Here is a 12,242-nt window from a genome sequence, read left to right as displayed (position 1 = left end):
ACCCTTCAGTCCGCAGGCTGACGCTCTGTCCACTGAGCCTAACTGGCTGGGGCCGCAGCCGGGTTTAACTCCGTCCCCCGGGCGAGGGGGGTGGCCCCCAAGGGGCAGGAGGCCAGGGGCCGGCCCCTCGGCTCCCGCCTGCGGCCTCCTCCTTCTCAGTGAGAAATGCGGATTTTCGTTCTGTCCTCGCCGCTGGTCCCACCGGTGCCCGTCGCGGCCAGACCCGCCCTGTTCTCTGAAGGAAGCGAGGGCAGTCCGCGCCCCCAGAACTGCGGTTTTTTATAACGTGGCTCAGTCCGAAGCAGAAGGGTTTACTCACGCCCTCGCCGTTTGGCTCCGTGGATCGAGCGTCGACCGGCGGGCTGAAGGGACCCGGGTTCGATTCCGGCTCCAGTCAAGGGCACCTGCCCCGGTCGCGGGCTCGGTCGCCAGTCGGGGGCGTGCAGGAGGCAGCCGGTCCGTGATTCTCTCCCATCATGGATGTTCCTCTCTCTCTCTCTCTCCCTTCCTGAAATAAATAAAAAATATATATATATATATATATGCACTAGTGCACGAAATTCATGCAGGGTAGGGCTGGAGATCAGGGCCGATCTGTGGGGGGCAGTCGGGGTGGGGGGGTGGGCGGCCTGCGGGATGGGGCAGCTCCTGCGTTGAGCGTCCGCCCCCTGGTGGTCAGTGTGCGTCATCGCGACCGGTCGTTTTCGCCGTTCGGCTGATTTGCATGTTAGGCTTTTACCGAATAGGATTTTTACGAAGAGCCGGTTGGCTCAGAGGAGCTGAGACCCACGTGCATGAATTCCGTCTCCTCTCGCTGCCCGTTAGGAACTCCTTCCCCTGCCACCCTCGCGGCCTTTGTCACCTGCGGTGACGGCGGATTTAAAACTGGGTTTCCTGGTCCCCTCCCCTGGGGCTGGACACCTGCTTGCTGCCCCCGGCCTGAGCTGGTGGAGGGAACCCCGTCCTCCGGATTCCGGGGGGCCTTTCGCAGGAGACGTCTTACGTGTTTGTTTTCCTCCCACCGGCTACACCTCACGTGACGGGCAAATACGACGACGCGGTGACGTCTACTGTTCGGGTGGGATTTGCGTCCGAAGGGCCGTTCCGGGGGCCTCTTCCCGGCTGGAGCTGTGCAGCGATGCTTTCGCCGTTCAGAGGGAATGCGCCTTCATTGAAAATCCCTCGTGTCTGGCCCTGGCCGGGGTGGTTCAGTGGGTAGAGCGTCGGCCTGCGGACTGAAGGGTCCCGGGTTCGATTCCCGGTCACGGGCCCAGGCCCGGGTGGCGGGCTCGATCCCCAGTGGGGGGGCGGGCAGGAGGCGGCCGGTCCGTGATTCTCAAGTCAGTTTTGAGTTGTGACGGCTTCACCGCCTGCAGTTTTGGGACACACTCGGACCCATCAGCGCGCATTTCTGGGCCGTGGCCTGGCCGCTCCCACGGGCGTGGGGTGCTGGCCGGTCCGCCCCGTAATACATGATTTAAGTAGCTCACGCTTTCTCCCTTGGTTACATCACTGGTCAGCTGCCTCCTGTGCCCTTGGCCGGGAATCGAACCCGGGACCCTGTGGTCCGCAGGCCGGTGCTCTACCCACTGAGCCACCCCGGCCAGGGCTGCGGGTTCGTTTTAAACGCTCACCCGTCAGGTGCCCGCCGCGCCCTGGGCTCTGAGCATGGACTGGCTCCTGGTGATCCGATGGGACCACAGCCCGGGGGCCCCGCGGGCACCCAGACACTCTGTCCGTCCGCCTCTCGGCCACTGTCCCTAAAAGCCAACGGGGAAATACCGTCGGGGGTGGGTTAACCAACCGACAGACACACAACGAGGAGGAAAACGAAATAAGTGAGGGGATGCGATGGGACCCGCGTTCTCACTCGGGGTGTTTCTCGCCGACAGGTGACGGACGGCAGCCGGCAGCCGGCACGCACGCCCAGGACGGGGACGGGGCCGGGGCCCGCCCGCCTTCGGCTCTGGTGAGTGACGCGGTGAAGGGGTGGCCGGGTGGGTAGCGCGTGTGCCGTCGCCTCTTCGTGTTCCCGGGTGGGAAGGTCATTGGTGCCGCACGGGCGGGGCGGGTGGAGGCGGCGTTGGCTTGGTGAGGGCGGTGGGGGGAGATGGGCGCTGGCGCCTGGAAGGCCGAAGCTTCGGGGAGACTGGAGACGCTGCCCGGCCGGCGGGGCTCAGGGGCTGAGTGTCGACCTGTGAACCAGGAGGTCAGGGTCGGACTCCCGGTCGGACTCCTGGTCAGGGCACAGGCCCGGGTTGCGGGCTCCATTCCCAGTGGGGGGCGTGCAGGAGGCGGCCGATCCGTGATTCTCGTCATTGATGCTTCCCTCTCTCTCCCTCTCCCTTCCTCTCTGTGAAATCAATGAATATAATCTGCGTAACAAAAGCCCAATATGCTAAATGTCTGGTCGTCCGATCATCCAGTCATCTGGTCGGCTGTTCAACCAATCAAAGCGTAATATGCTAATGATCTGCTAAGGCCGCTCATCCGCTCGCTGTGACGTGCACTGACCACCAGGGGGCAGACAGTCCACCGGTCGGCCGGTCGCTGTGACGTGCGCTGACCACCAGGGGGCAGACCGTCGACCGGTCGGCCGGTCGCTGTGACGTGCGCTGACCACCAGGGGGCAGACCGTCGACCGGTCGGCCGGTCGCTGTGACGTGCGCTGACCACCAGGGGGCAGACCGTGGACCGGTCGGCCGGTCGCTGTGACGTGCACTGACCACCAGGGGGCAGACGGTCGACCGGTCGGCCGGTCGCTGTGACGTGCACTGACCACCAGGGGGCAGACCGTCGACCGGTCGGCCGGTCGCTGTGACGTGCACTGACCACCAGGGGGCAGACGGTCGACCGGCCGGCCGGTCGCTGTGACGTGCACTGACCACCAGGGGGCAGAGGCTCCCACCGGTAGGTGAGCTTGCTGCTGGGGTCCGGGCGATGGGATGGACACGGCGTGCTCACCGACCTTCCCTGCGTCCCCGGCCGCCGCCGCAGCCATTCTCCTCGGGCGGCGCCGGGCCTTGGGTGGGCACGCTCCTTCGGCCCCGGAGACGCCCGTTTGGGTGCAGATGCCAGGTTTTCGGCGGGGCCCTTGGCACGGGCCTGCCCTGCGTGGGTCCGTGTGGCGGGCTCCGAGCTGAGGGTGGGGGTCCCTGGTCCCCGAGCCCGGGCCTGGGCGCGGCTCTCCCGGTGGCCGGGGCCCGGTCCGGGGTGCCCTCAGTCCGTGGAGGCCGAGGAGCTGCGCCCCGGGCCCGTGGCAGCCGGGTGGGTGCGGGCGGGTCCGGCACGGGCGGACCCTCACCCGTCATGGATTTGTAGACTCGCCATGGATCTCCGAGAGGGAGGGAGCGGGCGAGGGAGGGAGAGGGGCACCCGCGATGAGAGAGGGTCAGGGACCGGCCGCCTCCTGCACGCCCCCCACTGGGGATGTGCCCGCAGCCGGGTACACGCCCGGGGCTGGAATCGAACCCGGGACCCTTCAGTCTGCCGCTGGCGCTCTATCCACTGAGCCACCCCGGCCGCGGCTGCACGTTGCCTCCTGGAGGGCTGGCCGCCCATTTCTGGCTCCAGGGTCCAGTGGGGACACGGCCCACCCCAGGGTGCGCTCCCGGGACGGGATTCTCCGTTTCCTCCCTTCCCTGCGGAGACAGGGGTGCGTGCAACGGGGAAGACCGGGCGCCCTGGGCAAGATGCTCCTGATTTTCAGCTGCTTTGTAAAAAAAAAAAAAATCATTTATTTTTTAAATAAATTTTCATGGACTTCAGAAAGGAAATGCGAGGGATAAAGAGGTAGAAACATCCACTGGGGATCGAGCCCGCAACCCGGGCGTGTGCCCCTGACCGGAGTCGAACCCGGGACCCTTCAGTCCGCAGGCCGACGCTCTATCCACTGGGCCACACCGGCCAGGATGGGTTCATGCAATTTAAAGGGCCCGGGAGGGCGGCGGCGGAGAGCAAGGGGGCCATCAGGCCTCTCACGGAGCCCCCGGGGATGCAAAGCCCCGCCCCTCCTGCCAAGCCAGGCCCCTCCACTTAGTCCCTCTCGCAAAGCCCCGCCCCTTCTGCAAAGCATTGACCTAGGAACCAGGAGGTCAGGGGTTCGATTCCAGTCAAGGGCACAGGCGGGGTTGCGGGCTCGATCCCCAGTCGGGGGCGTGCAGGCGGCAGCCGGCCCATGATTCTCTCTCATCACTGAGGTCCGTTTTTCCCGTGGGATGTTTCCTTTTACGTGTCCGTCATTCACATTTCCTTTTCTGTGCATCGGACGTAACCCGAGCTCAAAGGGCATGTGTCGGGGTTCACTTCCGTGGCAGTTGCTTTAGGGACGGTGACGAGGGCCCGGGCCGGGGGAGAGCGCGTCAGCCGGTACCTGCAGGTCCGGTTCCCGTCCAGGGCACGTCGGCGGGTGCAGGCGTGATCGCTGGCCCTGGCCGGGTGCCTGCAGGAGGCGGCCGGTCCGTGCGCCTCTCACATCGGCCTTTCTCTCTCTCTCTCTTCCTCTCTCCCTGGAAACCCGTGGGAAACTGCTGGGGTGAGGGGTTCACAAAGAGCAGACAGGAAAGGACTGTGATGCCGGCCTTTCCTCCAAACCGGCGCTGCTGGCTGGTACCTCGTTCTCCTGCCGCGAGCCTCGCTCTGAGTCTGCAGGTTAGGGGTGCGTGTGAAACAAGAGGGCGGGGGCAGAGACAGGGAGGCCAGAGGCCGAGTGGGGGCGAAGATGGCACCTAGGGGCGCCTGTCCGCCCCATTCCCCCCTCTCCTTCAAGGGGCCCTGGCTGTTGAGGGCTAAGGAGACTTGGTGTGTGTGAATGGCAGGAGGGTGTGTGCACTTGCCTCCTCTCCCATTTTATACTTTGCTTACCAGCAGACACTGCTTTTGCCCGGCTGGTGTGACATAGTAGTTGAGCGTCTTCCTGTGGGAACACACATTCCTGTGGGGGAAAGGCACCTTCCTGTGGGGGAAAGGCACCTTCCTGTGGGCAGAATTTATTTTCCTGTGGGAATACCCTTTTTCCTATGGGGGAACACTTCTTCCAGTGGGGGAAACGCACCTTCCTGTGGGGAACGCACCTTCCTGTGGGGGAAACCCACCTTCCTGTGGAGGAACCCTTTTTCCTGTAGGGGAAAGCTTCTTCCTGTGGGGGAAACACACCTTCCTGTGGGGAAACCCATCTTCCTATGGGGGAAATGTGCCTTCCTGTGGGGAAGCCACCTTGCTGTGAAAGAAACACATCTTCCTAAAAGGGAACACAACTTGGGGGTTAGAGGGGGAAGCACCTTCCTGGGGTTAAATGAATCTTCCTGTGGGAAGACCCTCCTTCCTATGGGGGAAACACATCTTTCTGTGGGGGAATGCATCTTCCTGGGGGGAAACCTTCGTCCTGTAGGAGAAACGCATGTTCCTATGGGTGAAACGCATTTTCTTGTGGGGAACGCACCTTCCTGTGGGGAAATGCATTTTCCTGTGGGAAAACCCTTTTTCCTGTGGGGGAATCGCACCTTCCTGTGGGGGATATGCACCTTCCTGTAGGGAAACCCATCTTCCTGTGGGGAAACCCATCTTTCTGTGCAGAAATGCATCTTCCTATGGGAGAGTACTTTTTCCTGTGGGGGAAACGCAACTTCCTATGAGGGAAATACACGTTCCTATGGGGGAACCCTCTTTTCTGTGGGGGATACGCACCTTCTTTGTGGAACACATTTTCCTGTGGGGGAACCACTCTTCCTGTGGGGGAACCATTCTTCCTGTGGGAAAAACCCACCTTCCTGTAGGGAAACCCATCTTACTGTGGAGAAACCCCTCTTCCTGTGGAGGAATGCATCTTCCAGTGGTGAATCCTTCCTATGGGGGAAACACAACTTCCTGTGGGGGAAATGACCTTTTCTGTGGGCATATCCTTCTTCCTACGGGGAAACAACTTCCTATGGGGGATGTGCACCTTCCTCAGGGTAACGTATCTTCCTGTGGGGAACCCCTTCTTTCTGGGGGGGAAACGCACCATCCTATGAGGGTACACATCTTCCTGTGGGGAAACCCACCTTGCTGTTGGAGAAACGCACCTTCCTATGAACACAACTTGGGGGTTAGGGAGACACCACCTTCCTGGGGTGAATGCATCTTCCTGTGGGAGAATCCTTCTTCCTATGAGGGAAACGCAACTTCCCATGGGGGATGTGCACCTTCCTCGAGGAAACGCATCTTCCTGTGGGGGAACCCTTCTTTTCGGGAGGAAATGCACCTTTTTTTAGAAGACACATCTTATGGGGGAAACGCACCTTGCTGTTGTAGAAACGCACCTTCCTATAAAGGAACACAACATGGGAGTTAGGGGAAAATCCTGTTCCTGGGGTGAATGCATCTTCCTGTGGGAGAACCCTTCTTCTTATGGAGGAAACACATCTTTCTGTGGGGGATATGCACCTTCCTGTCCTGGAAATGCACCTCCGAGTGGGGGAACCGATCTTCGTGTGGGGGAAACGCACTTTTCTCTGTGGGAAACCTACTTCCTGTGGGGGAACTGATCATCCTGTGGGGGGAAACTCACCTTCCTATGAGGGAACACATCTTCTTGTGGGGGAAACGCACCTTCCTGAGGGGAAAATGCACTTTCCTGTGGGGGAACGCTTCTTCCTGTGAGGGATACGCACCTTCCTGTAGGGAGCCCACCTTCCTGTGAAGTAACACACTTTCCTGTGGAGGAAACGCATGTTCCTGTGAGGAACGCACCTTCCTCTGGGGGAAAGGCACCTTCCTGTGGGGGAATTGCACTTTCCTGAGGGGTACCCTTCTTCTTGTGGGGCATATGCACCTTCCTGTGGGGAAACCCATCTTCCTGTGGGGAAACGCATCTTCCTGTGGGGGAAACGCACCTTCCTGTGGGGAAACCCATCTTCCTGTGGAGGAATGTATCTGCCAGTGGAGAATCCTTCTTTGTATGGGGGAAACACAACTTCCTCTGGGGGAAATGCACTTTCCTGTGGGACAACCCTTCTTCCTATGGGGGAAAAGCATCTTCCTGTGGGGGAAATGAACAAACCTATGGGGTAAATGCACTGTCCTATGAGGGAACACATCATCCTGAGTGGTAAATGCACCTTCCTGTAGGGAAACCCATCTTCCCGTGGAGGAATGCATCTTCCTGTGGGAGAATCTTTCTTTCTATGGGGGAAACGCAACTTCCTGAGGGGAAAATGCACTTTCCTGTGGGGGAACGCTTCTTCCTCTGTGGGATACGCACCTTCCTGTAGGAAAACCCACCTTCCTGTGCAGTAACACACCTTCCTGTGGGAGAAACTCATGTTCCTGTGGGAGAACGCATGTTCCTGTGGGAGAAACGCACCTTCCTGTGGGGAAATGCAACTTTGTGTAGGGGAATCCTGCTACTGGTGGAGGAACTCTTCTTCCTGTGGGGGAAATCATCTTCCTGGAAGGGAAATGCCCATTTCTGTGGGGACACGCACCTTCCATTGTAGGAATCCTTCTTCCTGTGGTTAAATGCACCTTCCTATAAGGCAGCGGTTCTCAACCTGTGGGTCGCGACCCCTTTGAGAGAACGCACCTCCCTATGGGGGAAACGCCTCTTTCTGTGGGTGATATGCACCTTCCTGTCCTGGAAATGCACCTTCCTGTGGGGGAGCCGTTCTTCCAGTGGGGGAAAGGCACCTTTTTCTGGGGGAACCCTACTTCCTGTGGGGGAACCGTTCTTCCTTTGGGGAAAACACACCTTTCTGTAGGGAAACCCATCGTCCTGTGGGGGAATGCATCTTCCAGTGGAGAACCCTTCGTCCTATGGGGGAAACACAACTTCCTGTGGGGAAAATGCACTTTTCTGTGTGGGAATTCTTCTTCCTCTGGAGGAAACGAAACTTCCTGTCCGGGAAACGCACCTTCCTGTGGGGAAACGCACCTTCCTGTAGGGAAACCCATCTTCCTTAGGGAAATGCATCTTCCTGTGGAGTAATGCATCTTCCTGTGGGAGAATCCTTCTTCCTATGGGGGAAACGCAACTTCCTGAGGAGGAATGCACTTTCCTGTGGGGGAGTCCTACTTCCTTTTGGGGATACGCACCGTCCTGTAGGGAACCCACCTTCCTGTGCAGTAACACACCTTCCTGTGGGGAAACGCATTTTCCTGTGGGAAAAACGCACATTACTGTCGGGGAAAGGCACCTGCCTGTGGGGGAATGCATCTTCCTGTGGGAGAACCCTTCTTCCTGTGGGGGAATCGGAACTTTCTGTGGGAAAACTCTTCTCCCTGTGGGGGAAATGCCACTTCCTGCGGTGGATGTGCACCTTTCTGTGGGGGAAACGCAACTTCCTGTAGGGAAAGCCATCTTTCCCCACAGGAAGAACGGTTCACCCACAGGAAGATGGGTTTCCCCACAGGAAGGTGCATTTCCCCCACATGAAGAACGGTTCCCCCATAGGAAAATGTGTTCCACACAGGAAGTTGCGTTTCCCCCAAAGGAAGAAGAATTCTCCCACAGGAAGATGCATTTCTCCACAGGAAGATGGGTTTCCCCGCAGGAAGATGGGTTTTTCTACAGGAAGTTGCGTTTCCCCTACAGGAAGAAGGGTTCCCCCACAGGAAAGTGCATTTTCCCCTCAGGAAGTTCCCTTTCCCCCACAGGAAGAAGGGCTCTACCACAGGAACTTCCTGTAGGTAAACTAATCTTCCTGTGGGGAATCCCTTCTCCCTGTGCAGAAATGCATCTTCCTATGGGAGAATACTTTTTCCTACAAAGGAAACGCAACGTCCTATGGGGGAAATACACGTTCCTATGGGGAAACCCTCCTTTCTGCAGGGGATACGCACCTTCCTTGTGGAACACATTTTCCTGTTGGGGATCCGCTCTTCTTGTTGGGGAAACGCACCTTCCTCTGGGGGTACCCTACTTCCTGTGAGAGAGCCATTCTTCCTGTGGTGAAAACGTACCTTCAGGTAGACACATTGACTTTCCTGTTGAGGAATGGATGTTATTGTGGGGGTAACACACCTTCCTGTGGGGACATGCACCTTCCTGTGAGGGAAAGGCACCTTCCTGTGGGAAAACCCATCTTCCTGTTGGGAAACCCATCTTCCTGTGGAGGAATGCATCTTTCTGTGGGAGAATTCTTCTTCCTTTGGGGGAAACGCAACTTACTGGGGGGAACCTTTCTTTCTGTGAGGGAAACGCACCTTCCTCTGGTGGAACTCTACTTCCTGTGGAAACGTTCATCCTGGGGTCAAAATGCACCTTTCTGTAGGGAAACCCATGTCTATGTAGGGGAAAGGCAACTTCCTAAGAGGAAACATAATTTCCTGTGGGGGAATCGAAACTTCCTGTGGGGGAACCCTCCTTCCTGTGGGGGTTACGCACCTTCCTGTGTGGAACACATTTTCCTATGGGGGAACAGTTCTTCATGTGGGGGAAACACACCTTCCTCTGGGGGACCCCTACTTCCTGTGGGGGAAACGTTCTTCCTGTGGGGAAAACGCACCTTCCTGTAGGGAAACCCATCTTCCAGTGGGGAACCAATCTTCCTGTGGAGGAATGCATCATCCAGTGGAGAACCCTTCTTCCTGTGGGGGAAACATAACTTCTTGTGGGGAAAATGTGCTTTCCTGTGGGGGAATATTTCTTCCTATGGGTGAAACGCAACTTCCTGAGGTTGGAATGCACTTTCCTGTAGGGAAATGCACCTTCCTGTGAGGGAAAGGCACCTTCCTGTGGGGAAACCAATCTTCCCGTGGGGAAACCCATCTTCCTATGGAGGAATGCATCTTCCTGTGGGGGAATTCTTCTTCCTTTGGGGGAAATGCATTTTCCTGTGGGGCAACCCTCCTTCCTGTGGGGGTATGTACCTTCCTGTGTGGAAAACATTTTCCTATGCGGGAACTGTTCTTCCTGTGGGGGAAACGCACCTTCCCCTGGGGGACCCCTACTTCTTGTGGGGGAACCGTTCTTCCTGTGGGGAAAATGTACCTTCCTATAGGGAAACCCATCTTCCTGTGGGGAACCCATCTTCCTGTGGAGGAATTCATCTTCCAGTGGAGAACCCTTCCTCCTGTGGGGGAAAACAACTTCCTGTGGGGAAAATGTACTTTCCTGTGGGGGAATCCTTCTTCCTATGGAGGAAACGCAACTTCCTGAGGTTGGAATGCACTTCCCTGTGGGGGAACCTTTCTTCCCATGGGGAAAAGGCATCTTCCTGTAGGGAAACCTATCTTCCTGTTGTGAAACCCATATTCCTGAGGGGAAACCCATCTTCCTGTGGAGGAATGCTCTTCCAGTGGGAGAATTCTTCTTCCTTTGTAGGAAACGCAACTTCCTGTGGAGGAAAAGCGTTTTCCTGTGGGGGAACCCTTTTTCTGTGGATACGCACTTTCCTGCGGGGAAACCCATCTTCCTGTGGCGAACCCTTCTTCCTGTGGGGGAAACACAACTTCCTGTGGGCAAAATGTATTTTCCTGTGGGGGAATCCAACTTTCTATGGAGGAAATGCAACTTCCTGAGGTTGGAATGCACTTTCCGGTGGGGATACCGTCTTCCCGTGGCAGAAAGGCACCTTCCTATAGGGAAACCTATCTTCCTGTGGGGAAACCCATCTTCCTGTGCAGGAATACATCTTTGTATGGGAGAATACTCTTTCCTATAGGGGAAATGAACTTCCTATGGGGATAATACACTTTCCTGTGGGGGAACCCTCCTTTCTGTGGGGAATACGCACCTTCCTTGTGGAACACATTTTAATGTTGGGGAACCGCTCTTCCTGTGGGGGAAACGGACCTTCCTCTGGGGATACCCTACTTCCTGTGCGAGAGCCGTTCTTCCTGTTTTGAAGACGCACCTTCCGGTAGGGTCATCGACCTTCCTGTGGAGGAATACATGTTATTGTGGGGGTAACGCACCTTCCAGTGGGGAAATGCACCTTCCTATGAGGGAAAGGCACCTTCCTGTAGGGAAACCCATCTTCCTGTGGAGGAATGCATCTTTCTGTGGGGGAAACGCAACTTCCTGTGGGGGAAATGCATTTTCCTGTGGGGAACCCCTCATTCCTGTGGGGGATATGCACCTTCCTATGGGGAACACATATTCCTGTGGGGGAACCACTCTTCCTGTGGGTGAAACGCACCTTCTTCTGAGGGAACCCTACTTCCTGTGTGGGAACCATTCTTCCTGTGGGGAAAACGCACCTTCCTGTAGGGAAACCTATCTTCCTGTGGGGATCCCATCATCCTGTGGAGGAATGCATATTCTAGTGGAGAACCCTTCTTCCTATGGGGGAAATACAACTTCCTATGGGGAAAATATGCTTTATGTGGGGGGAATCCTTCTTCCTGTGGAGGAAACGCAACTTCCTATGGGGGAGAGGCACCTTCCTGTGGGAAACCCATCTTCCTGTGGGGAAAACCATCTTCCTGTGGAGGAATGCATCTTCCTGTGGGGGAAATGCAACTTCCTGTGGGGAAATGCACCTTCCTGTGAGGGAAATGCACCTTCCTGTGGGGAAACCCATCTTCCTATCGGGAAATGCATATTCCTGTGGAGGAATGCATCTTCCTGTGGGGGAAACGGAACTTCCTGTGGGGGGAATGCATTTTCCTGTGGGGAAATGCACCTTCCTCAGGGGGAACCCTACTTTATGTTGGGGAACCGGTCTTCCTGTGGGGAACCCATCATCCCGTGGAGGAATGCATATTCCAGTGGACAACCCTTCTTCCTATGGGGGAAATTCAACTTCCTGTGGGGAAAATGTACTTATGTGGGGGGAATCCCTCTTCCTATGCGGGAAATGCAATTTCCTTGGGGAAATGCACCTTCCTGTCAGGAAAGGCACCTTCCTTTGGGGGAAACGCACCTTCCGGTGGGGGAAACACTCCTTCCTGTCGGGAAACCCATCTTTCTGGAGGGAAACCCATCTTCCTGTCGAGGAATGCATCTTCCTGTAGGGAAATGCACCTTCCTGTGAGGGAAAGGCACCTTCCTGTGGCGAAACCCATCTCCCTGTGCGGAAACCCATCTTCCTGTGGAGGAATGCATCTTCCAGTGGGAGAATTCTTCTTCCATTGTGGGAAACGCAACTTCCTTTCGAGGAAATGCGTTTTCCTGTGGGGGAACCCTCCTTCCTGTGGGGACACGCACTTTCCTGAAGGGAAACCCATCTTCCTGTGGAGAATTCTTGCTCCTGAGGGGAAACACAACATCCTGTGGGCAAAATGTACTTTCCTGTGGGGGAATCCTTCTTTCTTTGGGGGAA

General features: G+C 57.1%; 1 protein-coding gene across 1 annotated transcript in view; it reads left to right on the top strand.

The window, feature by feature from the left end:
* The window catches only part of LOC118657319 (basic proline-rich protein-like), a 28,624-nt gene extending 26,640 nt beyond the window's left edge, over positions 1-1,984 (top strand). Inside the window, exon 3 of the mRNA XM_036311169.1 lies at positions 1,893-1,984. Coding sequence (XP_036167062.1) covers positions 1,893-1,973 — 81 coding nt within the window. The 3' untranslated portion in view covers positions 1,974-1,984. The remainder of the gene's footprint in view (positions 1-1,892) is intronic.
* The last annotated feature ends 10,258 nt before the right edge of the window (positions 1,985-12,242 follow it).

This window comes from Myotis myotis, unplaced genomic scaffold, assembly GCF_014108235.1.
Source record: "Myotis myotis isolate mMyoMyo1 unplaced genomic scaffold, mMyoMyo1.p scaffold_m19_p_51, whole genome shotgun sequence".
In the NCBI taxonomy this organism is placed as follows: Eukaryota; Metazoa; Chordata; class Mammalia; order Chiroptera; family Vespertilionidae; genus Myotis; species Myotis myotis.
Note: the sequence above shows the minus strand (reverse complement) of the source record. Positions and strands in the feature narration are given on the sequence as shown.